The sequence below is a fragment of the Toxorhynchites rutilus genome, chromosome 3 (assembly GCF_029784135.1).
Source record: "Toxorhynchites rutilus septentrionalis strain SRP chromosome 3, ASM2978413v1, whole genome shotgun sequence".
NCBI classification, from domain to species: domain Eukaryota; kingdom Metazoa; phylum Arthropoda; class Insecta; order Diptera; family Culicidae; genus Toxorhynchites; species Toxorhynchites rutilus.
The window spans coordinates 43436643-43462247 of NC_073746.1; the positions used below are offsets into that span (position 1 = coordinate 43436643).

A 25605-nucleotide genomic window follows, 5' to 3' on the forward strand; every position below is an offset into this window, starting at 1 on the left:
GTTGAATTATTTGCTTCATATGACCGAGGGTTTCGTATTCCTCCATGAATTGGACATAATCTATCTTCAACTTGACATCTCGTTCCATTCGACGTTCAGCTACGGATCTGGATTCACCGAGGATTATCTCGGGGTTGACCTTTCTTGGAAGACGCACTACATATCGGCCAGAGGAATCACGTGTAGTAGTATTGGCGTAAAACTCTTCACAATATTTTTCCGCGGTAGAATAATTTGAGTCTGTTGGGATGGCTTCCAATTCCCAAAATTTTTGGAGAACATTCTCCAGACGCTCGTCCATTGTGGAGACATGATAACATGTTTGGAAAACAGATGGAAATTTTGATGTGGGTCCACATATAGTCCAGCCAAATGGCGTCTCCACTGCCTGTGGCAAGTCTTGCCCTAGATGAATTTTATTACCGGTGTGTAACTCCCAGTATGCTTCACCGCCGATAATAATATCTACTCTGCCTGGTACATTGAATTTAGGATCAGCGAATTCTATCGCTGGAAGTTGCCACGATGAAGTTTGAACGGGAACAGTGGGTAAATCTGCAGTTGGCTCTTGTATTATCAGGAACTCCAGTTTAGTACTAAAACGGATTTATTCTCGATCGAACAGTTGCGGTTAAAGTGCGTTTCAATTTCTTCAGCGACTGTCCTATTCCAGCGATGCTTACATCAGCTTTAGTTTGTGGGTTCGTGAGATGGTTAGCAAGATTGCGAGAAATGAAGTTCGACATTGAGCCTGAGTCTAACAGTCCCCTCGCTTGGAATAAAGGGTGTGTCACATCAAATTGCATCACGGAAAAAAACGCTGTAGAAATTCGCCCAGTAGACCGATCCTTTTGAAAATTTTAGACAGTAAAATAAAAACTATTAAACAACTTTTGGCATTTTCTTTTTATTCATACTTCGAGCCCAAGCCCTATGCTCGCACCTTCCTCTTTACCCCGTCCATAAGATTCTGTACAACGTCAGGTTGTATTTTTTTTTTAACAGAAATCCATTTTCTCTTGAAGTCCGCCTCCGATTTGACAACTTTTGGGTTCTTCCGGAGGGCCTGCTTCATAATCGCCCAATATTTCTCTATTGGGCGAAGCTCCGGCGCGTTGGGCGGGTTCATTTCCTTTGGCACGACGGTGACCCCGTTGGCTTCGTACCACTCCAACACGTCCTTTGAATAGTGGCACGAAGCGAGATCCGGCCAAAAGATGGTCGGGCCCTCGTGCTGCTTCAATAGGGGTAGTAAGCGCTTCTGTAGGCACTCCTTAAGGTAAACCTGCCCGTTTACCGTGTCGGTCATCACGAAGGGGGCGCCCCGCTTTCCGCAAGAGCAGATCGCTTGCCACACCATGTACTTTTTGGCAAACTTGGATAATTTCTGCTTGCGAATCTCCTCCGGAACGCTGAATTTGTCCTCTGCGGAGAAGAACAACAGGCCCGGCAGCTGACGAAAGTCCGCTTTGACGTAGGATTCGTCGTCCATTACCAGGCAATGCGGCTTCGTCAGCATTTCGGTGTGCAGCTTCCGGGCTCGCGTCTTCCCCACCATGTTTTGCCTTTCGTCGCGGTTAGGAGCCTTCTGAACCTTGTATGTAAGCAGGCCCTCCCGCTGCTTGGTCCGCTGGACGAATGAACTTGACAAATTCAGCTTATTGGCGACATCCCGGACCGAACTTCTCGGATCACGTCTAAACTGCTTAACTACGCGCTTGTGATCTTTTTCACTGACGGAGCATCCATTTTTGCCGTTCTTCACCTTCCGGTCGATGGTTAGGTTCTCGAAGTATCGTTTTAGTACTCTGCTGACCGTGGATTGGACGATTCCCAGCATCTTACCGATGTCCCGATGTGACAACTCCGGATTCTCGAAATGAGTGCACAGGATTAATTCACGACGCTCTTTTTCGTTCGACGACATTTTTCCAAATTTACGAAAAATTGACAGTGAAGCATGGCCAACGTGATCTATACACTCTTATCTGATTATAAGCGAAAGCTGAAGATATAATTCCTAAAAATTAAATTTCTACAGCGTTTTTTCCGTGATGCAATTTGATGTGACACACCCGTGATCATCAACGATTTCTAAAGCGACGGTTTCTAATAATATTGTGTTTGTACTCGATTGGACTGACATGCTGATTTTTGATGTTGACGGTTCTTGATATCCCACATTCGACAATGAGTATATATTTGGATCTTCTCTTGAGTCTGATGATACAGCTGGAGTGACAGAATTTATCACAACCTTTGTTGATTCATGCAGCATTGTGTGATGTCGATCTCGACAAATGCGGCATGTGAACTTCGATTCGCAATTCCTGGCATTATGGCCGGTTCGAAAACAGTTCCAGCATAACCTTTTTTGGGTAACCAGCTCTCTTCGCTGTGTAATCGACATTTTCGAAAACGTTGGACACAGAAACAAGAAGTGTCTTTCGGAACATACGACGCAAGATGGAATATTATATTTCCCGGACGTGGATGCGTTGGCAGCGAATTTGGATGGGAAAAATCTACTGCCGGCCACTTTTGCCTGAACCGGTTGTGATCGGTGAACAAGATCTGATGCGACGGTTTTCAGAATGCGAACTCGTTGATATAAAAACTCTATTAATTCTTCATACTTAACGTCTTCTTGTGAGCTTGTTTTTTCTTCCCAGGCACGTAAACTTGTTGGATCGAGTTTGTAAGATAAGATGTTCACGAGGGGAGTATCCCAGCAATCGACCGGCTCATCGAGTTTGGCTAAGGCTTTCACATATCGTTGAAACTCATCGATGAGTTCATGTAATTCTTGAGCATTTTCTTTCTTCAATGGGATTAAATCATAGAGCGAACGAAACAGTTGTTTTTTCAGGAATCTGCGGTTATCATCGCGCTTTAATAACGCGTCCCAGACGGAGAGGTAATTCTCGCCTTCGATATCAATGCTTTCGAATGGTTTACGCGCTTCACCTTCAAGTGATAGAAGAAGATATTGAAGTTTGGCAATTGGTGGAATAGTACTATTAGAATGCACCATCGATGAATACGTGTCACGAAACGACAACCATTTTGAAAATTCTCCATCGAACTTAGGCAGATTGATTTTGGGTAACCTCAAATGAAAAATTGATGATGACGTGTGGGTATTGTTGTTCACAGATGTATCGAGATTACTTTGGTTTGCATTTACGGCCTGTTTTGCCAAAAGGAAACCTTTCGCTACACAATAACGCGCTTCGAATTCAGCACGCTCTTCAAGGTGTGTGTCAAACAGCTTTGGATCATCTAGCCTTTCAATTTTTCCTTGGACTTCTAGGAATTCGTTGTATGCTCTGTTCAGTGACTCCAATCGAACGGGTAACTGGTATTCGTCGCGTACATGATCATAATGTACCATAAAACTTTCTACGGAATCGCGATGGACGTATAGCGCTCTTCGGTTCATAACTTACTGCGCTTATTCCTTCTCTACTTTTTTATCCGTCATATTGCACTAACTCTCACGTATTTCGTTGTTTTCCAATGCGAATGGATTCAAGGATTCTTCCAGAAGAACACGTAGATGCAGTTCGTTTTCACAAATAAACTTGATAGTCGTCGGATCAATTCAGAACTCACAAAGGAATGTAATGGCGTCACTTTGTTCACGGCTTGGATTGCCGATTTTACGTATAGGATACGATTTCACTCGCAATTTCTGGAAACTTGATTGGGAGTGTCCTTCGATCCCGTTCGAAGGACCAATGTTGGGGTTTCACAGTGTTTACCGGTATCGAAGGGATTTCTTTTCCGTGTTAAACGGCGATCAAGTTCCAGAATGGGTGTAACTTGGGGATTTAGAGAATTATTCGGGATTGTAAAAGGTAAGCCGACGCGGTCGAGTTCTCTATTTCAACTGGCTTTATTCTGTCCTCAATACTAACTACATTGGCAAATTTGGACAAATTAGGGATGCTCAAAAAGAATCTTCAAAATTCTATAATCGCTTCAACAGGTTATCAATCAATGAAGAGTTCAGTGATTGGACTCACTAACGTTCACTTAGTAAGAAAACGTGGATGTTTGAAAGTATTCAAATCAAAAAATCTATTTTGAGCGGGACGAAGTTCGTCGGGTCAGCTAGTTATGAATAAAGTTTGAGTGGAAATGCTAGGAAAATTTCAGAAAGTGAGGGTCACCAACTACGAGTTCGAGGTATTGGAATAACATCAAGTAATGATTTTTATTCAATGTGTGCTTGGTGTGCTTGGAAGAAGGCCGAGAATGTTTTGGAGTAATAGTGAGTCTGAGGGGGAACAAAGATTTCAATTGAACTAATTTGAATCGGATCCGGTTCCAATTTTTACAACAAGTTTTATTGAAAATGGTCCTTATGATAAACTTAACTACGGTAACACGCAAATATTCCAACAGAAACAGTTAGCCCTGCTTTAACATATGCGTCCTCAGTCTGGCGTGTTTTCGGTAAAATTGTTTATGATCGATCTGATTTCAGACGAATCAATATTCACGTCTAGGAAATTGTTCAGATTGTAATCTGTCCCAACCATAGCCTCCTGCGGAGTATTATCCATGTCCACCACTGATCCGCTGGGTCCCGGCTGGATTGACAAAAGCTGCTGATGGTTCATGTCTAAGAGACTGCTCAGATTGTACTCTGGCGGAGTCGTACACTTCTGCCGAGAATTATCCATGGCCACCGCTGATCCGCTGGGCCCTGGCTGGATTGTCAGATGCTGCTGATGGTGATTAGGTATCATAAAGTCGAGAAGTTGCGATTCTTGTAATATATCATTCCCAAGGGATGCTGCGTCGAAATGGAGCTGGTATGGCTGTGTTTCCTGGTGGAAGTAGTCGGTCGGTGCAGTACTGATCGCAGCCGCCTCCCTTAAGTAGGGAGAAACGGATTCCGCGGGGTTCATACCGCCGAGCGATGTTGGAGATGGTGTGCTCAACGTGAAACCGAAGAAAGGATTGGATGGCGAACCTGGAGAGCGATTTAGAACGTTAATAGTTGTGACTCAATGGGCGATCTACATTTACCTGCCGGTTCCATTTTGATAGTCTCTAGCGGTGTGTTTTGCGTGAGGTTGCAGTATGTGTCTTCTAGAAGTGAAAATTTTGAGATAGGAATGTTAGGATTTTACTGTAATATATCAATTACTCAGACTGGCAGGTTGCCGTAGGTAAGGTTAACGAAACAATAAAACACTTACGAGCTACATCTGGTGTGGGCCCAAGTACATTCCAGCTGTTGAACATCGTGCGTTTACGTTTATGTTTCCAATTACCTAAAACGAGCAGATGTTAACAGAGCTTAAAAGGATGAATTGGTTCCAACATACCTAAATCTGCAGGCACAAACTCAAATTGGCGTGGCTCACTTGTTGCCCCATCGGATGGTCTCAACAGCTGTATGTTCACCTAGGAAAGTAGCACCAAGTTATTCGACGACAATTCTACATCAATGCATTCAAGACTCACCATCACCGAGTGTTCGACATCGACCGAACGGTATCGAGGTGTTAGAAAACAGATGGCGTATTGTTTGTGCACACTGGTTTGTTGAAATTCTCCTGTACCTTCCCACAGTACAGCGCCATTCTGTTCCTCGTAAAATCGGACCGTAATATCCTCTTTCACTACTTTCTCACAGAGAAGGATTATCTTCTTTCCCCCAGTAACCGGTGCGGTGCAGTCGCTTAATCTGCAAATCACAAGCTCGGACATTGTGCTAGATTTTTTATCGTTGAAAATTTCCGACACTACTGGCGCTAGTGGTACTGTGAAACGACCACTCCGTGGGCCTTCCAGAAATACCTGAAAGCACAACCGGACGGCACTGAGATCAAGGGAAGCGGGCTGGGTGGCGTGATTGAATCCAGCTGTAATACAAAGAAGAAAAAAATCAGTGTTGTCAGGTTACATTCGAATTCTTAGAAACTCACTTCTGAAAGGATCAATCCGTTTTTCCGCTCGAATTCGGAGTGCTTCCGCGATATCTTTCTTGCGCACACATTGCACCCCCAGGTGAAACGTGTGGCTCATGGTATTGCTGTTGATCTCTATCGTACAGATTCCCTGGTTGCAGCGTTCCTTCCCCACTAGCCCATGTGGATGTGGCCGATATGGACGATCCTTGGTAACGCAGGACACTACGACGACGGCTCGGCCCTTGAAGCCACGAACTTCGATGCTGGGATGGGTTTTCTGCTCGCGTGTGGTGTGAACGCCCACAATCGAACCGGCCAAGCGCCCTTCACACTCGTATCGAAATCGGTTCAGCTTGGGATGGGGCTGCTCGGTTATGACCACGTGTGGTCTCTGTGGAGATGCGGGCGGGGGCCTGTCATCGATGAGTACTTCGTCTGGAAGAAGAATCGAGATAAGCATGATTTTCAAAGCTGGACAACAACCTCTCACTTATCAAATCCAACAAGTTGTTATCTTCCAAAATATCCCTCGGAAGATTGAAATCGTTTGGGTCATCTGGAATCAAAACAACGTGTGGATCAATGATAATAATGATGAATGCAGTATAATAAATCACTAGCATCTGGGTGTAAGTCAAATTAAATTTAGAATATAATGGGTGTTCTGAACAGTTATACGATTTCAAATTGAAATAAAATTCATATAAACGAGAATAATTGTCAGTGTCATTTTGAATACGATTTCCGGCTTCCGGTTCCCCTGACTGGCTCGGAGGAAAACCAATCGGGAGGTGCAATTTTCGACTGCTTTTAGCATCAATGGTGACCGTCAGTAATAACGTGACGAATGTTGTATTCCAAGGCGTCAATCGTTTGCGTTGAAAATGTAACCGAAAATGTCATCTGTCTGGCAAGCTTTTCTGTAGCACAATTGGAGGAGTGTTGCCCGATATAGTGACAAATAATTGCGACATTTTAAATGACCCAATAAAAAGAAGAAATCATATTAGGTTGAGGAAAAAGGAATTTTTGGGTGAAATTCAAAACTATTTTTAAAATGCTTCGGATTGTTCGATTTGGGACAAATATACACCGTTTGGTTGCTATTCTAAAGGTAGCTTCATAATGTCTCTATCATAGAGGAGTTGGCCCTTATTAGCGAAAAATCATAGCTATAAATTTTTACAATCATCTCTTCATCCCAATGTCTCATCACTCTGAAAATTTTCCAATGCGAGAAAAAGGAGATAATGCCAGATCCGAACTATATGGTGGATGCATTAAAACCACCCAATCAAGCTCTCGGAATTGTGTGGCCTTGCATTGTTCTGATGGAACACAACACCGTTTCTATTGGCCAATTCTGAACGTTTCTGTTCAATCGCTAGCCTCAAACCGTCCATTTGTTGACAGTAGAGATCGTAGTTTAGTGTATTGCAATGAAATGAAAATTTAAAAAAAAATTTAAAAAAAAATTTTTTAAATAAAAAAAAAAAGATGATAATTTGAATTGCACGTATTTTACTGTCGCTGTATCGGCACCATAAACATCAATCACAATTTTAGCGACAATTTTTTTTCGCATTTATAAAATAAAAAGTGTGAAATGTACCGTATTTTCTCCATGTGACCTCCATTGTTAACACCCTATAACTCACAACTGAATGAAACAAACAAAAACAATAAAAGAATTTCTTTTAGTGTGAAATGTCACCTTTACAACGAGCCTAAACTTGAAATTGTATGATCGATATTACGCGAGATATCGATCACTAAAGCCAGCCAACGAGAAAATAATGGATAACTTTTTCCCCAACCTAATATTGTTTGCACTGAACATTTCGGTATTTCTGCTACAGTTCACACCGAAAACAAAAATTTCATTCATTTCTATTACACAATGTATACAAAGCCATACGGTTGAAAACTGAATTAAAACAGTGGAAGATGATAGAGGCCCAGTTAAAACCGAATCCCCGCCTTATCGGTTTTATTAGTAGATAATAAAGAAAGAAAATGTTTGGACTAATTCTGCGACGATAGCAGAGTATTTGCACTAGACTATTGCTGCGCTATCTACTAGTAAGTCGCATCAAACATACCATACTTCCAATTTACCCTTGATCTTCATGTCCCAGAGGAAACCATAGCGATATCGAGTGCGACGCGTCTAATTTTCCTCTAGCAAGTGAACCGAAGTCACGGTTAGCATGTGATAATGACCCGGTGAAAGCACATTGCTCATATCTAATCGGCTACTGTGTGCATCTCAGTCGGCCATGAGTTCCTGATTCATCATTTCCATCGTGCCCTCTGGTTGGTCCATTGTTAGGCGTAAGTTCATTTTTATTACTCAATTCTATTCATTTGCAGTGTTTTGTCTGTATGCAATGGTACTGCTGGTATCATGATTCACGTACGGATTCGGCAATAACAATAATAAACGTTAATATGGTGGTTTATTGCATTGCATGGTGGGTCGGTTGCATGTGGTATCAGGGAACCGGTTATTTATCGTAGGTAGTATAATCCGATAAGATTCAGATTTAATCGGTAGTTATCCGTTAGATTGGGTGGGCAAGGAAGTAGCTTCGATGTGCACAATTATAGTACGTTGCTTTCTGTTAATACTACTTTTCATATTTTTTTTTTACTTTTTCTTGTAGTGATTGTAACCCAAGGCACCCGAATTCTATTACATTTCCATTTTCAACTAGGTGTATGAAAAGAAGCATAATTGACGATTTTTTTTTCATTTAGTTTTTTCGATGGTTTATATGCATTTCAGTGCGAAAAAAGCTTATTTGGGTCTCAATTATCCACTTCTGAAATCATACCTCTCATCAAATGCTCTAAGTTTTTTTAAGTTTTTGCATGACATGATTTCAAGCAGCGACACGTTTCGACATGCAACTAAAAGCACAAAACAGCCACGTGCAACCGAAGAGGCAAACTGTCCCATCGCGAAGCAGGGAAACATAAGGAAATTGAACGGTTAATGGCTTGGATTTGAATTATTTTCTTGGGGAAACTTTTTTTATGCGGTCCCTATTTACCACACAAAAAAAGTTTTTTTCAAAATGTGTACCGAACACGATTTTTTAAAGCTGCTGGTAAAGTTTTGCACGATTTTTTATGCGACTTTTTTGTGCGGTCCCTATCCCCCGCACAAAAAAAGGTTTGCATGTATAAAAAATCTTCGATCAACATTTTTTTTTAAATTGTTCTTAAAGACGCTGTAGACAAACTTGATGACCGATCCCACTCAAAATTTATATTAACACCACTGCACAATGGTCCATGAGATACATTTAAGTGGAAATTAGCATTTAGAGCTTGACAGTTATTTTCTAGACAAAAACTGTCTTAGACAAAGTTGTTACACATGATAGAGCGCTCATTTTTATGTTGTCAAAAATAGGGTGACCAAAATTGTCGACGAAATAAAAAATCTAACTTTCTTATAAAGATTAGAGGTAAACATAGTTCGACAATGTTGTAGCTCTAATTATTTGAGACATCCTTATAGAACAAAGTTTTTCTCTATCTCTTGAAATAACCGCCTTTTTTCTAAGTTACGTAAGGGTCTCCATGAAAAAAATTGTGTTTTGCTCTAACTTTTATATTTCAAATTTTACATGCAAATTGTCTCCAAATGACCTTTAGAGCTTACTAATACAAACATTTTTCGATGCAGAACTTGTCAATATCTCAACTTTACTTAAAGTTATTGATATTTCTTCCCAAAAAACATGCTCTTTTCATTTGTTTGTCATTCTTTCTGGGGCAAATATAAAAAATGTTTTTTGACGGAATTTGAAAGAACAGATTTCACTCCATATAATATGAGGGGCTTAGAATGCAAGGGGTGTAAGTGACTTGATCGATTTCTCTTCATCAACTTTTTCTTCAGTTAATAACTCAACTGCAAAAACGTTCTAATTTGAGTTTGCTATAGAATCCGATAGATGAGGTTCTGACCTATCTTCCGCATTGTCAAATAAAGCTGGGAATGTATTTGCAGCTAAGTTAAGCTGAGAGAAAGTCGATGTAGAGAAATCGATCAAATCACTTACACCCCTTCCATTCTAAGCCCCTCATATCTGATTTCTAAACTATGTTATTTTTTTTGTTTGAGTAAATTAAAATTGAAATCATGAGTTTTTTGATGAAGACCCATCTATAACTTTGAGCAGGATAAAGATATTGACATGTTCTGCATCGCAAAATGTTGGTATTGATAAGCTCTAAAAGTCGAACGAAGATCATTTTGATGTAGAACTTGAAATATAAAAGTTAGAGTAAAAAACCACGGTTTTTTCATAGTTACCCTAATGCAACTCAGATAGAAGGCGCTAAAAACAACTTTGTGGGAGATATTTATTGTTTAGACAAAAACTGTCTTAGACAAATTTATTACATATGATGGAGCGCTCATTTTTATGTTATCAAAAATAGGGCGACCAAAATTGTCGATGTAATGAAAAATCTAATTTTCTTATCTTTATAGATAGAGTATGTTTATTCAATGTTCAGCAATGTTGTAGTCCCAATTATTTTAAACAACTTTGTAGAACAAAGCTTTCTCTATTTTTTAAAATAATCGATTTAACGCTTTTTTCAAAGTTGCATTAGGGTGACCATGAAAAAATGTGTTTTTTCTGCTTTAACTTTTATATTTAAAATTCTACATCAAAACTGTCTTCGTACGACTTTTAGAACTTATTGATACCAACATTTTGCGATGCAGAACATGTCTATATCTTAATCCTACTCAAAGTTATTGAAGTTTTTTTTATACAAAAACTCATGATTTCAATTTTAATTTACTCAAACACAAAAAATAACATAATTTTGAAAATCATACATTATGTAGAGTGAAATTTGAGTGAGTTTTTCTGCAAATGCCGCCAATAAACTTTGTTTGTAGAGCAAAAAAAAAGTTTTTTTCACGGCGACCCTAACGTAACTTAAAAAAAAGCGCGATATCGGTTATTTCAAGAGATAGAGAAAAACTTTGTTCTACCAAGATGTCTCAATTAATTAGAGCTACAGCATTGTCGAACTATGTTTATCTCTATCTATAAAGATAAGAAAGTTAGATTTTTTATTTCATCGACAATTTTGGTCACCCTATTTTTGACAACATAAAATCGAGCGCACAACTTTGTCTAAGACAGTTTTTGTCTAGAGAATAACTGTCGAGCTCTAAATGCTAATTTCCACTTAAATGCATCTCCTGGACCATTGTGCACTGGCAGTAGTAACAACTTTTTTGATCACATCTGTTCAATTTATTTAGGCTCATTTAGCACTTTAACAGGGTCAAGTTTATTCGTTTACATTTTTATCTTATCGATAACATGGTGTAAATTACACAAATTTTCGCCTTTTCGGCGTAAGAATATTTATGTTGTTCGAGTGTTTACAGTTGGATCGTACATAGCGGAACAGTTGATATGAGGCTTTCATTGATGTGTTATCATGTATTATAAAAATACAGGCTTCTGAAATCTGAAACATCTCCGGTATACTCTAGTCACCGCAAAGATTTTATGTAAGAGATTAAGAAAACTAGACGAATTTCCCCGCTAAATGCAATCCATTCGATTAAGGAAAGTAGAATTTTTAAAGAGTTATGACTAATTGAACTATGGAAAAAAATCGCAAGCCACTTTTCATTGTCTCTCCCTTCATATATATATAAAAATGGATTTCTGTCTGTCTGTCTATCTGTCTATCTGTCTGTCTGATTCTTATGGACTCGGAAACTACTGAACCGATCAACATAAAAATTGGTACGTAGGGGTTTTTGGGGCCGGGGAAGGTTTTTGTGATAGTTTGAGACCCTTCCCCTCTCTCTAAGGGGGGGCTGCCATACAAATGAAACACAAATTTCTACATAACTCGAGAATTAATCAAGCAAATGAAACGAAATTTGGCATATGGAGGTTTTAGGGTGCAATCAATTATTCTATGGTGGTTTGACTCTCCATCCCCCTCTCTAAGAGGGAGCTGCCATACAAATGAAACACAAATTTCTGCATTACTCGAGAATTATTCAAACAAATAAAACCAAATTAGGCATATGGAGATTTTAGGGTACAATAAATGTTTCTATGCTGGCTAAAAACTCCAGCCCCTCTCTAAGGGGGGGCTACCATACAAATGAAACACAAGTTACAGGGGTTACACAAACACAAACTTCTGCATAACTCGAGAACTATCAAGAACAATTTGGGATGTGAGGGTTTTTGAGTATGAGAAATGTTTCTATGATGGTATGACAGCCCTCCCTCCCTTGGAATGGAGAGGGGGTCCCTTAAAAATATTACACATATTTCAACAAAAAATATTCCTACCAAACATGACAATTGAAAATATCACACAAATTTCTGCATTACTCGAGAATTAATCGAACAAATGAAATGAAATGTGGCATGTGGAGGTTTTAGGGTGCAATAAATGAATCTATGGTGGTTAGATACTCCTCCCCCCTCTCTGAAGGGGAAGGGGGTGGCTGGTTCTGCCATACAAATGAAACACAAATTTCTGCATTACTCGAGAATTAATCAAGCCAATAAAACCAAATTTGGCATGTAACGTAACGGAGCAAGATGTTATTGTAATGTTATGTAAGTGGTTGAAAAATCTTGAACGAGAATTGTGTCTGAAAATAATCTGATATTATAATGTCGAGTTTTGGTAGAAGTACCAGGAATTTTATAGTAAAAGGTAATTTTGAAGGGTAGATCAGAAGATAAATCAATAAATAGTTCTGCGATTGGACTCATGAACAGCGCTTAGTAAGAAAACGTGGATGTGATAACGAAAAATAAATTTTGGGCGGGACGAAGTTTGCCGGGTATATGCTTTATATGTTTTTGTTAAAGAGGTTCGCCTCGATTCGCCCCTGTATCCCTTATACGTATCCCAAAGATGGGTTTCGGGGTTTTCAAATATATCGTGTGGCCTAAAATTGCATGAAACGTCGAGATTTACTGTTAGCTCGGAAAATTTGGTCGAAAATTTACTTTTTGGTACTAAGTCGTTTTTCCGTCTGAAACTCAACAAGTACAATTTATTTCTGAGATAACAGTTCATCTCAACGTTTCATGCAACTATAATACATTTGGCATCAACATTTTTTACATTCACATTAATTTTTTTGGAAAACCCCGATTCCATGTCTCTCCCCTTGGGTGATTTTTCGGTTTTCAAAAAACTCAAATTCTGACGTCTGCGAAACTAGTAAATGAAGTAAGATTGAGCTAATATTTTGCGTAGGGTATGTTATCGTGCAAATCAACATTTCGCACGGAGTCCCGTATGAAAAATCGAGATGAGTATTTCCATCGACACCCCAAACCAAACCAGTTTTGGCTTAAGTTAGGTCAGAACAACATGCTTCAAGTGCTTCAAGTAATTTAATTACGCAAAGTAAAAATGTTCATTGAAATCTTAGCAATTTAGAAATACGGCTAATCTTGTAAAGACTATTTTGCCTGTTAAAAGCTAATGTCGTATCTAGATGTCACACCGTGTTGGCGTCATCGCGGATCAACTTGGTTTGACATGTTCTACAGGTGAGCCATATTTTTTGTATCGTACACGAAAATTACTCACACAGATAAAAACGAGCAGAATTGCGGTGTTTTGTTCGGAATCTCAAACAAATTAGTAAATTTTGTTAATTTAAATCCGTTTTTTCGACTGTTTTTTCACGCGAACTTGAACTCGGAGACAAAATAACCTGAAAGGTGATCATCGGGTTATTTTCAGAAAGTGCGTGAATTAAATCTCACAAAAAAGTGTTATGTTCCGAAGTGTAACAGCAAGCATTCGAGAAAGAAAAAAACGGAATCAAAATCATGGGAATTAATCTCATTCCATCGATTCCCAACAAATGAGAAAATAAAGAAGCGTTGGCTCAAGTTTCTGGGACAGGATATAAAAGTTAATACCAGCAATATGCGCGTCTGTTCTAAGCACTTCCAAGAATCTGATTTTGCTAGTTCCGTTCTTCCATTATCATCGAATGGGTGAAAGCGGCTGTAGACTGGAGGTAAACATTTACAACAATCGTAATCACAATTATTTCAATTCATTATTGTTTCAACTGTTCCCAGGTTATTCGAGAAATTTTTCAAAAGTTATCATAAGGACAAGATTTCTGAAGAAAAAGAAACAGTTGCAAAAATAAACCGTGCGTTGAGACTTGAATGCCCTGATATTTCGGCAGAATTGATCGAATATTTCGTACGGTTGCGCACGTATATTAGAATCTCTTGTTGCTGCGGGAAGTACCTTTCAACATAGGATTTTGACTTTCGGGAACTTATTGGGGGTACAGATTGATAAAGTCTAGATTCTATCGCTTATTGCTCTCCTATTTTTCGATGTAAAAAAAATATAGGAGGTTTTGTCCAAGACACGACCGCATTGTTGACGTAGAACTACGCTGTTATGTTATTCAAGTCGCTTGTTTATAACTTCGGATATTATTTTATAATGCTGTGAAATTTTAGAAAAAAACTGTCTAGTAGAATGGTATTTTAAATGAAAAAATGGTATTTTAAATTGTAGAATCAGTTGTTGATAATTGATTGATGATTCATTCTCGCCCTCGCAGATTAATACCCTAGTCCTATCGTATGTCACAATTTGTTTCATGTCAATGCATTGAAGATTTACCTCGAACGCTATTCCGGTGGCCTTTTTCGAAATTGACATAGACTCGGCTGCAGTCGATTATATACTTGTTGCACCAGTACCATTATTCCACAGCTTATAACTATATCCATATATCTTTGGCACCGTATGGAAACAACAACAAGGACAATATTCGCAAGTATCAAATATCATGCTACCTGTTATTTAGTATTGCCTCAGTGGAATCGCACACCTAGGAATAGTTCGTACAACGTAAATCAAGCGCCAAACAAGCGTTTGTTATAGCATGTATTCAGAGCCATACATTGGTGGCTCAAAGCTACTAGAAGTATAAACACTTCTCATCATTTTGCGCTATTCTCAAGAAACGCTTCTGTTAATATTGACTGGCCTCGAAAAAAGTTGCATTACTTTCTCATGCTCAAGATAAATGAACGAAATAATTTCTTTCTGTTAGTCTCAACAACCTCGAAAAGAGTAGCATTGCTGAATATTTGCCTCAGCAGAGATTCATTACTAATACCCTAGCGCAAATATTCCGCTCCCACTATCTCCCCTCCTTGATTAAATTTATCATTTATCATTAGCAGATACAAATGGGGTTTCAGCGTAGCGAGGATGCACTATTTTTACGTTATGAAGCACGCATGTACGCACACAAATATCCATATATCGATGGCTTGAAGCATCTAGATATACACACACACTTATCTCTGTGTTGCGCTCTTCACAACAGCATTTTCTATTAATATTGCCTGTCTATATTAGCTGTTAGCTGTTTTAGCTTAGCTGCTGGCCTTGATGGAAAGAGTTTTGCTACCGCCATGCGAAACCAAATCACAGGCATAATTCCAGAACAAGTATTTTCTTGGTGAGCCGACGATAGCCAAACTTGATGATTCCCCACACAATTGTGTAGCTCAAAAAATTAATGCAATGGCATCAGTTTGATGCAATGATTGCAATGCCAGAGATGCCAGAGACATCAGCGAGTGAGTAACTTGGTCGCGTCCACCCAAATTGCTTTAAGAAAGGCACTCGATCCCTCGCCGTCCAGCTCGCCCAGCAACGGTGTTGTCCAGTCGGTGTCCTTAGGAAGAATGAAAGTTTGCCTCAGCGAGATCCATTGTTTATACTGTAGGCAAATATTCCCCTTCGTTCTTCTTCTTTCACTTTGTTCACGGAGACTTTAAATCATACTATTTCCCCTTCGTTGCTCGTTGTTGACAGCTCTGTTCGGGAAATCACACAAATGGACAGAACAAATGTATGGGATTTTGAGATTGCTTCCAATTTTCATCAATTTAAACCATATACAGACTATGTGATAGTAATGTATAGCATATCAAACAAATCTTAGAGAATTTCCGAATCGATTGGTATGTAAGTCCTGAAAACCCGTTCAAAGCAAAAATAGTTATAAACGTTAACTTTATTTCATAAAAACGTGACCTGTTTTCTGATTTGGCATCCTCAATGTAAGACGTAGTTCTACGACAAAAAAGGAACTTGAAAAGCAAAAGCTTTTATAAATATACTAAAGCTTATTCGCATCTTGGCATATTTTGTTCCGCACTCAAACGGTTAAAGAGGAGAAGACTAAGAAAATATCTATCAAACGTTTGCAGAAACCCGCCAATGAGCCAGTAGATCCAGCATCTTAAAAAATGAAAATGCTGTGAATGTTGTATATATTCTAAAATTCTAGCATATAAAATACATAAAATTATGTAGGAATAAATATCCCTTAATTTACAAATCATTCAAAAATTCCATACAAATCCAAACAATTTTGCACGTGTACGAAGTGTACCAAGTACAATCCTCTTATTTAACCAGTAGTCATCTACGGACGACGCTCGTAGAGAACGTGAACGTGTTCTCGAACACCGAGTCTATGAACGCCGATATGGGGAGGTCTGCCGAGCTGCCTATCAAAAAATACACAAGAAACCTGTGAAGTTTTGCTCTGATTTGACGAGTTGCCACTTCAATTGGAATCAATTCCGCCCAATAGGAAAATATTAATGAAGCTCAGGATGAATGGTTATATGGCTCGGGGCTTTGTACAGATAACCAGAATATGGAACAAACTTGTCAAATTTTTATTATTGCCTAACCTTTTTTGTATGTTATTCCATTCCCAAGATATAAAGTCCACATGGATTTCAAGTGGACAATACATTGAAACAAATTTAAAAATTCCGTTGGATGATAACACTTATTTGCTTTTCCCGGAACCTAGAGAAATTTTGAACAAGATGAAATTTACAATTAATTCAGATGCATATGAGGACGACAAAGATTTGCATGACCTTCAGTTGTGCCAAAACTGCCCAAAATGCGTCTCGTTGCCTGGCATATTATCGCACAATCTTGTTGATAACCCCCATCGCATCGTTTATGGCAAGAATCCCAAGAATCTGCGTGATTCCTGGAAATGCTGGCCAAACATTTGCACTGCTCTCGTTTTACACCGTTTCCCACTTACAACGCGTCTCGGGGTGGACCATTTCTGCGGCGGGGATTTCTGCCCAAACCCCATATCGTAAAGATAACGCGCATCGCGATTCACTGTGATAACCAGCCACCATATAAGACGGCACATCCCGGTGGCAATCGGAATCAGTGAGTGCAACCGTGACAGTGGGCGCGTGTTATCATGGTGGTCTTCAAAGTATTACTGGTGATTTCAACAATCGCCATTGCCGGAAGTGAACCATTCTTCGGGAATGACGTTAGTATACCGCAGAGTGCGTGGCTGAATCGCGATGCACTATGCGTGGCTAACAGTCTTGTGAGTGCGCGAAACGCACTTTCTTCGTATGTTCGTAGTCCGCCGGTAAATTCGGTCAGTTTGAAAGAAGGAGCAACCTGCCTTGCGCTGTACATTTCCAACGTCACCAAGCTGGAGGGAGACATCTACTTGGAACTTGGTCGTGCGGTTAACGATCGCACTACCAATCCGGCGATAATTTGCTCCAAACTTAACAAGCTGGTGGCCGACTTGAAGCCATTACTGGCGAACTCCACTACGTACATTACGTGTATAAAAGAGAATTTTGACACCAGTTACGACAACTACACGCATGTCTATTACAAAGAATGGAATGAGCAATTCGTCTCGGATGCTCTTGAGTTGGAACTCACTCTGAAGAATATTTGTCTAGCTATTGATTCCTTGCAAGGGAAATTGATACCTCAACAATTTGTTGCTGAACTGTCGAAGAACGGAACGCTGCAGAAACTAGAAGCCGTAGCATCCCGTCGATGCCCACAAGCTACTGATCTATCAATCGTTGCTAGTCTTCAGTATACAGCCATCAATCTCGCCAACAACTTCCGTTCTACATTCAACAGCCGGCTACAAACAAACAGACTATCCGCGCGTACAACTGTGAACTCCTACATCGCCAACTCGAACACATCCCTCAACTCGATTACCGCCGCCGTGGAACGGTTTGCCAAACACGTGGCAACAATGGACGATGCGTTTTTCTTCCGCTGGCCACAGGTACCGAGCGAACCGGTCATGTCAAAGCGTATACTGCTGAACCAATCGATCGAAGCAATGACCAGAAGGATAACCACGCAGAAAAGATTCGTGGAAGATTATTACTTGCAGATGAGCACACTTTTTGGCGATATTAATCCACCCCAAACGTATCTAGAACACGAGGCTGAGCTGGTGACGAGGACTTTGATGAGTTGGAGTAAGTCGGACACCTGTGTATTGAATTTCCGAAATCGGCTGATCGATCTGCCCGCTCAGGTGCACACTCAGCTGAGCAGATGCGTCAATAATCAGGTCACGCTGGAACGAAACGGAGCGAACCAAGTGGTGTCGATTGTGGGCAATGTTTTGCAGCCCCACGTTACAATCGTATACGCGAACGGTGAGATTTGCTTCAGTTATCCCTTCAGTGCGATGAGTAGGTGCTTGGATGCGGTGAGTATCTCGGGATAGGGAAAGCTGGAAAGGGGGTTGACGATAATGATGTTTTTCGTTGCAGTTCGTTCACAAAATCGATTTCACCCCACAATTCCAAGTTGTGGACTTCGGAATGTTCAACCTCTTCATCAAAACTGAACCGGAACTGTTGCTTTGCAATGAGCGATTGATGAACTTCGTCCAGAACTTGGGACTCGGGGCGAATTGTTTCAGCAAGGTTTAATACTTTATTGGACTTTAGGATAAGCGAAAAAGTTAAGCAGAAATAAAGTAATAATTCACCATCGAGTTCGGGGACGGTTCCTTTTCTTGTTGTAGAAGCACATCTCCTGCAGGTTGTGATAATTCAGGAAGTATCCGAATTGGGCGACACATCCGTTGAAGTTGTTCTGGATCTCACAGTCGATAAACGATTCGATTTGCCGGGACGCCATGAAGATCCTACCGTTTGCCCAAGTGTTCTCATAGCCGTTCTGGAAATTAAGATAAGCTTCACAATATGCTTCACTGTTTATGGTTTGCCCGTTTGCCTCACCAGCTCCAAACAATACCCAATCTTCTTCGGCGCGTACCGGAAGCAGATGTCGAACGCAGCATATGACGTGTTGATGGCAGCCATAGCGTAACTCTCGATGACGTTTGCGATGAGTTCGAACGTTTTCTCCTCGTTTGCGGTTTGTTCGGCCAAGCATGAGCTCACGTGTGCCAGCGTGAAGTTAGGGAACGCCAGTAGCTTCTCGATGTACGCCTCGGTGCAGGCATTCGCGAGCATAGGATCGGCGGACACCTGGACCGCTACCTGCGTCATGTAACCGATCGGCGCGGAAATGGACGAGCGAGTCTTCCACTGTTCGATCTCCCGATGTTTGTAGAGGCGCATGTTCTCGAAATTGAGCTGCACCTTCTGGATCAAGTTTTCGAGGGATTTCTTCAGTGCGATGAAGTAGTTCGTGGTGGATTTGGGGAAGAATTGTATCTTCTCTTTCATTTTCTGGTACAGTTCCTCTTCGAAGGTGCGCAGATTGTTAAGCGACTCGGTGACATCTTCAATTTGAGTCACGGAAACGTTTAGGTAATTATCGATGGACTCGTTGAAACCACGCTGCGCTGCCATTGCACGTGAAGCCGTTTCCGCTGTCCACGCTTCGCCTCGTTGAATCGCATCCGATACACGGGCAACGTTTTCCACCAATTTATCTGTCGTTGCCAGCAGATCATCGAGCGCTCCGGTGACATCACGATCGTCGAACATTGCCTCCGATAAGCTGATCGAAGCGATTCTCAGATCGCTGTTGATCGACCGGAACAGATTGTGGTTGTAGAGATTGTAATCCACATTTTGCAGCAGCGAAATACTGTTCACAACTTCGTACCCGTTTAGATACCGAATGGCTTCGATCAGGCTCTGTTGAATCGGTTCCAGATCCTTTTGGTCGAAATTCTCAAAAACTGGTGTGAACTTCCCGGTTAGATTGGAAACGTACTCAACGAGACCCTGAGCTCCCAGCTTCAGATAGTCAGTTGTAGGCATTTCGCCTATCAGAGACTCTATTGAGGCTTGCGCCGACGAAATGTCATTGAAGATTGCCACAGTTCCGTTCAAAATCTCTTCGTCCTCCGCAAGCACATTTTCAGCCTTGACCTTGCCCGAAAGCGCAGCGATTAACGTCACCGAGAACAACACCAGATAAACCACTGACATGGATTTCATTTCTTCACGCTCGGGTGATCGCAACTGATGTTCTCGCGTTAGACTGCAGTTCCGTACTGATGCGGCGAGGAAGCTGACCCGTGCTAATCTCGGTCATTGTACAAAATAGCAGCCCCATCAAAGCCGCATTGTGGACGAGACGGAAAGGGTGGAACGGGGGTAAATTCACTAATCATTGCATCAACACTCGCGATTGATGTTTCCCAAAGTCCCGTCCAGCGAATCGAATATTTAGTATCGCTGGTGTAATTTATATAACACACAGCGCAAACCGGTGGCGAATAGATGCAGCGCTACCATAGGGTGGATACCGACATGCGTTGGCCAAAATATAATCGCGGCACCCAGCTGAATTGACACTAACTGATGGCGACTTTAATATTGCCCATCAATCAAAATAGTAATAAACAGCGCGTGGTCATCAAAATATACCAGCACCCGTAGGAAACCAACAAAGAACATCTATTATTCACCACCCTCACCCAATTTAGATCATCTCATCAGCTGCAGCGCATCATAGCAGCATCCACAATCGGTTTGTTTGTGCGAACTGCAGCATTTCTGCTAGAAATTGATCGCGTGCTTGCACCCGGGAAAACAATAGTGCATAGTACCAGAAAAATAAAAGTGGCGGCGAGGGTTTAAGGGCGAGAGCTGTTCCATCCCAAGGTCACCCGATTTTAGCCACATCGTTTAATTGTTTTTAATTGAGAGTCAACCGGGTGGAGTAGCCCACTGGAGTTCGCAGACCAGGTAACAGGTACCGGGGAGGCGAGGAGGGGATGGAGTGCATTTATCCGGTAATGCGCATATGCAAAGCGTACGCGCGAGCACAGGAAACGTCACTTCATCCCAGCTGTAGTGGTGTGATCAATGCGAGTGTTGCCACCCATCTCGGATAATTGATTGAAAGTAAAGTGTTTCAAATTCCAGATTCCAATCGTCACGAAAAGCGAGCGAAGGTTAATTGGTTTGGGGTTGAGCGGGGATCTCTGTGGAACAGTTTTCTGGGCGACACGCAGAAAATCACCGCCGGCTCATGATTATTATTCAAACCGCACTCAGTAGTGCAAGTGTGATTTTGTGATTGATCACGTTAGGAATGAATGACCGCGCGAGAGTGAAGGAATTTTTTAAGGTATTCTCGCATGAACTAGTAATGCTTTGGCACGGTAAATAAGCTTATATTAATTTGTGGTTTCCGGTAAATATTCTGCGTTACTAGGCTTTAGCGGATGACTAAATTCTTATTTATCGTTCTGTAAGATTGAACGAGCGGTGTGTTAATCGTTATTCCATTTAGATGGCACTAACAATCCCGAAGGAACTCTGCTGTCTCGAAGCAGTATTACTTGCAAATTCGAGAATATGTGTGTCAGTGGAAGTCAGAAGAACTTTCTTTTTATGAAAATGGTGGACATCCGCCTGGAATAGAAATCGAGCGCGAAACTGAGATGACGATATGTGTGGCGTTAACCACTCGGCAGTGGAGGCACCATCGATGTGTTAATTATATTACTTCAAGATTCACTGAACAGGTTTAGCTCATTATTATTCGCGTTGCACGTGGAAGTATTTATCGGCCGCTTGCTTGTTCGTTTGGCATTCGAAAACATGGATCATTTCAAATTATACATCATCTAAATACCACAGTCTATTGTTAACATCTATGAAAAGGTACATTTTTGATGGAATAAGAGTTGGTGTAGAGTAAAATAGTAAAATTGCACTTTATGCACTGTTCTTAATTTTACGAAACTCATTGCCAAATGCACATTACACAATTTTGGCCCGACAGAAACTCCCTCGTTAGTTCTCATCGAAGGCAATACCTGAATACGTCTATAAAAAGTGTTTCGATGACTGGATTTGTTCGTCGGAAAAAAGTGTATTGCTTCAGGAAGAGCCTATTTTGAAGGCGATCATATAAATTTAGATGATAAATGAAGCATTTTCTTTAAAAAACTCTCTCTCTCTCTCTCTCTCTCTCTCTCTCTCCCATGTATCATTATACATGCATCCAGTCTTCAGAAATCAAACGCAGCGCTGCGCTTGAGTCGAATTTTCATCAGCGCGCGCTCAAAGAACACTCGTATTCTCTCTTGGTGCGAAGCGCACAAAATTCATAAGCACGACACACAGTGCGGCGTCGAAAAATTCACTTTTATATTCACCCAAACTAAGTAGGCGGTGTGTTTTATACATGTTTCAGGCATGCTGAAACGATCTCAGTAGCCTAGTTAGCCCACAAAATTTGTCAAAACAAGCATGTGCAGTCAAGAAGTTTCTTCTAAGTACGTGGCAAAATAATTTTCAGTGATTCATCACAGTTTTACATTGAGTTTTGACGTGGGACTACGTCTAACCGGAATATATGGGGGGTAAAATGAAAACATAAACACTGAACATGCAGGAAAAAATGCAAGATTTCGAATGCTTATAACTTGAACATTTTCTACTGGATCGGAAAGATGTTTGCATCAATTGATAGGGAATATTTCTACGCATCTATCGCAATTAATAAAATGTCATTTTTCATTAGATAAATAATTGAATAACTGTAAAATGTTAAGCGTTATCTAAACGCCCTAACTGCCTCGTTTTGATTGGCCCGATTTACGGTTTCCCCAACACAGACTTCAAAACCAAGCAGCGTTGGGGAAATCGGAATTGAAAATACATGAAAGTAGGGGCAGCTTTTGTTCCCACCGAAATGCGTTTCCCTAACGCAGACTTCAAGTCCAAGGAGCGTGGGAAAGTTAGCATTGCAAATACATGCAATTCGGGGGCATTTTTGTTCCGACTGAAATGTGTTTCCCTACCACAGACTTCAAATCCATGGAGCGAGGGAAAATTGGCATTGCTAATACATGCAAGTCGAGGGCAATTTGTTCCGACTAAAATATGTTTCCCCAACACAGGCTTCAGAAACAAGGTGTCCAGGGAAATTGGGATTGCAAATTCATGCAGGTCGGGAGTATTTTTGTTCCGACTGAAATCTGATTACCTATAAAGACTTCTAAACCAAGGTGTCTGGGGAAATCGCCATTGCAAATACATGCAAACTGCAATCAATACATACAAATGGTTACTAAGCTAAGATAGTCCCACGACAACCTTGCGGTTATATCATAGATATAACCCACCCATTTTTTTGTTTACGTTGGAAACCTTTTAAAGTTAAACTCTAAATGGCGACGGTAGCAACACGTAAGTATAATCCGTTTCCTTAACTATCATTGGGACATGCTGCAATCACTGTGAAAATAAACGCTTCTTTGTTAAGGTAGCTTCGTTCCTTAAGAAAAAATATACTAAAATTTCAAATCCTTCGGCAAAAAAAGTTCCGCGGAGTTCCGCTCCAAAACACCCCTCAACTTTTCAGTCATTATACCCTTGATATTCTGCAAGTGATTCTTGTTGGTCAAGTCTGCTCTTCTGACCACAGTTTACGTTTCTACAATCAAGAATAAGCAAATTTCCGAACAATGGCTCCCAGTTGACCCCTCCCAAAGAAAATATCATTTGTTCTACTTTTTGTTGAGTTTTCATGATACAAATGATTTCTCTAAAGAATTTAAATAAGAGCTTTTGAAATTATGCAAAGTTTATTGCTACAAAATTAATCAGAGATGGTCGAAATGCTGCAGATCATATTCAAAATTCGTAAAGCAAAATTCTGACTGGTTGTCAAAACCAGTTAAACTTCCGGCATATCAGAAAGGTAAAACTAAATTTCGATTTGCAGTCTGTTCCTCAAATTGGTAAAGGAAGACCTCAGAAATCGTTCAACGAATGTTCGAAAAAGACAAAAAGGCGACGTGTTGAAGATCTTGTTAACAACAATGTACCTGAAGAGCTTGTATTCGCTGCCAATGTATCAAACTGTTCGAGTGGAAATTAGGAGAAAACACTGACGGTGGCACAAGCACTGGCTCTATATGTTGATTTAGATCTCTCTGAAAGAAAGTACAATGTACTTCGAAGTACTTTGAATGAAATACATCCAAATTTTCTACCAAGTCTTTATGCATTGAAACAAGAAAAAGCAAAAATAACTCCTAAATTGATCTTTGCGACCGAGAATTGCACCTCCGCTAGCATCATCAAAGATATTTCGCTAATGACTTCAACTTCAGTCAATCTCGTCTGTAAATGGGGTTTTGACGGCAGTTCAGGGCATAGTGCATTCAAGCAAAAGTTTACGGAAGCAGGAAGTTCAGACGAAGTTTGTTAGTGGTTGCACTGGTTCCCTTAAAACTGATCGACTCCGCAAATAACGCTATCATCTGGATGAATCCTCGGCCATGTTCAACATCGTACTGTAGACCGCTTAAATTTGTGTTCACGAAGGAAGATTCACAAGCTATTCTTGGCATTCAGTCAGAAATGGAGATTTGTCTTTTTAATTAAACTGAATAATTTACAAAATAATCGAAATACGTAAGAAAAGAAATAAGACATAAGCTTTCTCATCACATTAATTAAAAGAGGTGTACTTATTCATAAACTAACAAATATTACAAAATAGAGAAAAAAAAATACCTTTAAGGAAAATTCCAAAATAATAAATAAATAATAAATATTGTAGAGTTTCTCCTGCTATACAATACATGTATGGAATGTAAAAATTAAATGTGACCCTAGAATAGAAAATATATTATTATTATTATTATTATTATTAATCTTCAACCTAGTCGCACAGATCTTAAACTTAAACTACGTTCATTATTCGGTTTTTAAAATCATTTTTAGCCATATTAAAGTCGAAACTGTCACTAACATTGTTGAACGCCCTTAGGCAGCTGCTGAATGGGCTGTTGAACCCATAACTTGTTCTATGTCTAGGAACGATAATTAAAGGCAATTGTCTAAGTTGACGTTGAGGAACGTAAAACGAAACTTTTTTAAGTAGGTCTGGACAATCGATGTTGTTTTTCAAAAGGTCGAATATGAACAGCCGTTGTGTCTGGGTTCTTCGTGCTGATAGTAACTGAAGGTCTATAAGTTGGCAGCGAGCCGCATAATCAGGGAGATTAGCCGGGTCGTTCCAGGGAAGGTTACGGAGGGCGAAGCGCACGAATTGCCTCTGTACACGTTCAATGCTGATCACTTGAGCAACGTGATAGGGTGACCAGATCGGCGAGGCATATTCCAGAGTACTGCGCACTAACGTACAGAAAAGCGCTTTCAGGGCATAGATGTCGGTAAACTGCGATGCGTTTCGGCGGATGAATCCGAGAACAGAAAACGCTTTGGCTGTTATGGTGGCGATATGTTCGTTGAACGTCAGCTTGGAGTCACTGACAACGCCCAGATCGCGGATGGACTGAACACGT

At 40.5% G+C, this 25605-nt stretch overlaps 3 protein-coding genes across 4 annotated transcripts in view; 1 reads left to right on the forward strand and 2 right to left on the reverse strand.

Annotated features, from left to right (window-relative positions):
* Window positions 1-4253: 4253 nt before the first annotated feature.
* The window catches only part of LOC129775608 (embryonic polarity protein dorsal-like), a 38277-nt gene continuing 16925 nt past the window's right edge, over window positions 4254-25605 (reverse strand). Inside the window, exons 2-8 of one of the 2 annotated variants that reach the window (XM_055780561.1) lie at window positions 6421-6486; window positions 5946-6365; window positions 5482-5882; window positions 5343-5421; window positions 5214-5288; window positions 5041-5103; window positions 4257-4984 (exon numbers count right to left, since the gene is read on the reverse strand). In XM_055780561.1, coding sequence (XP_055636536.1) covers window positions 4443-4984; window positions 5041-5103; window positions 5214-5288; window positions 5343-5421; window positions 5482-5882; window positions 5946-6365; window positions 6421-6486 — 1646 coding nt within the window. In that variant the 3' untranslated portion in view covers window positions 4257-4442. Of the gene's footprint in view, window positions 4985-5040; window positions 5104-5213; window positions 5289-5342; window positions 5422-5481; window positions 5883-5945; window positions 6366-6420; window positions 6487-25605 lie in introns of both variants that reach the window. The other variant, XM_055780562.1, reaches the window with a different exon arrangement.
* LOC129775610 (uncharacterized) lies at window positions 17205-18843 on the forward strand. The gene is made up of 2 exons (XM_055780566.1): window positions 17205-18552; window positions 18617-18843. The coding sequence occupies exons 1-2, from the start codon at window positions 17266-17268 to the stop codon at window positions 18776-18778; spliced, it is 1449 nt and encodes a 482-aa protein (XP_055636541.1). The 5' UTR covers window positions 17205-17265; the 3' UTR covers window positions 18779-18843.
* On the reverse strand, window positions 18702-20342 carry LOC129775611 (uncharacterized). Its single transcript, XM_055780567.1, has 2 exons — window positions 19091-20342; window positions 18702-19028 (listed from the first exon to the last, which is right to left on the reverse strand). The coding sequence occupies exons 1-2, from the start codon at window positions 20264-20266 to the stop codon at window positions 18834-18836; spliced, it is 1371 nt and encodes a 456-aa protein (XP_055636542.1). The 5' UTR covers window positions 20267-20342; the 3' UTR covers window positions 18702-18833.

Coding starts and splice junctions, on each gene's coding strand:
- LOC129775610 (XM_055780566.1), top strand. CDS start 17,266: ATGGTGGTCTTCAAAGTATTACTGGTGATTTCAACAATCGCCATTGCC. Junction 18,553..18,616: donor TGAGTAGGTGCTTGGATGCG/GTGAGTATCTCG, acceptor TTTTCGTTGCAG/TTCGTTCACAAAATCGATTT.
- LOC129775611 (XM_055780567.1), bottom strand. CDS start 20,266: ATGAAATCCATGTCAGTGGTTTATCTGGTGTTGTTCTCGGTGACGTTA. Junction 19,029..19,090: donor TTGGGTATTGTTTGGAGCTG/GTGAGGCAAACG, acceptor CTTAATTTCCAG/AACGGCTATGAGAACACTTG.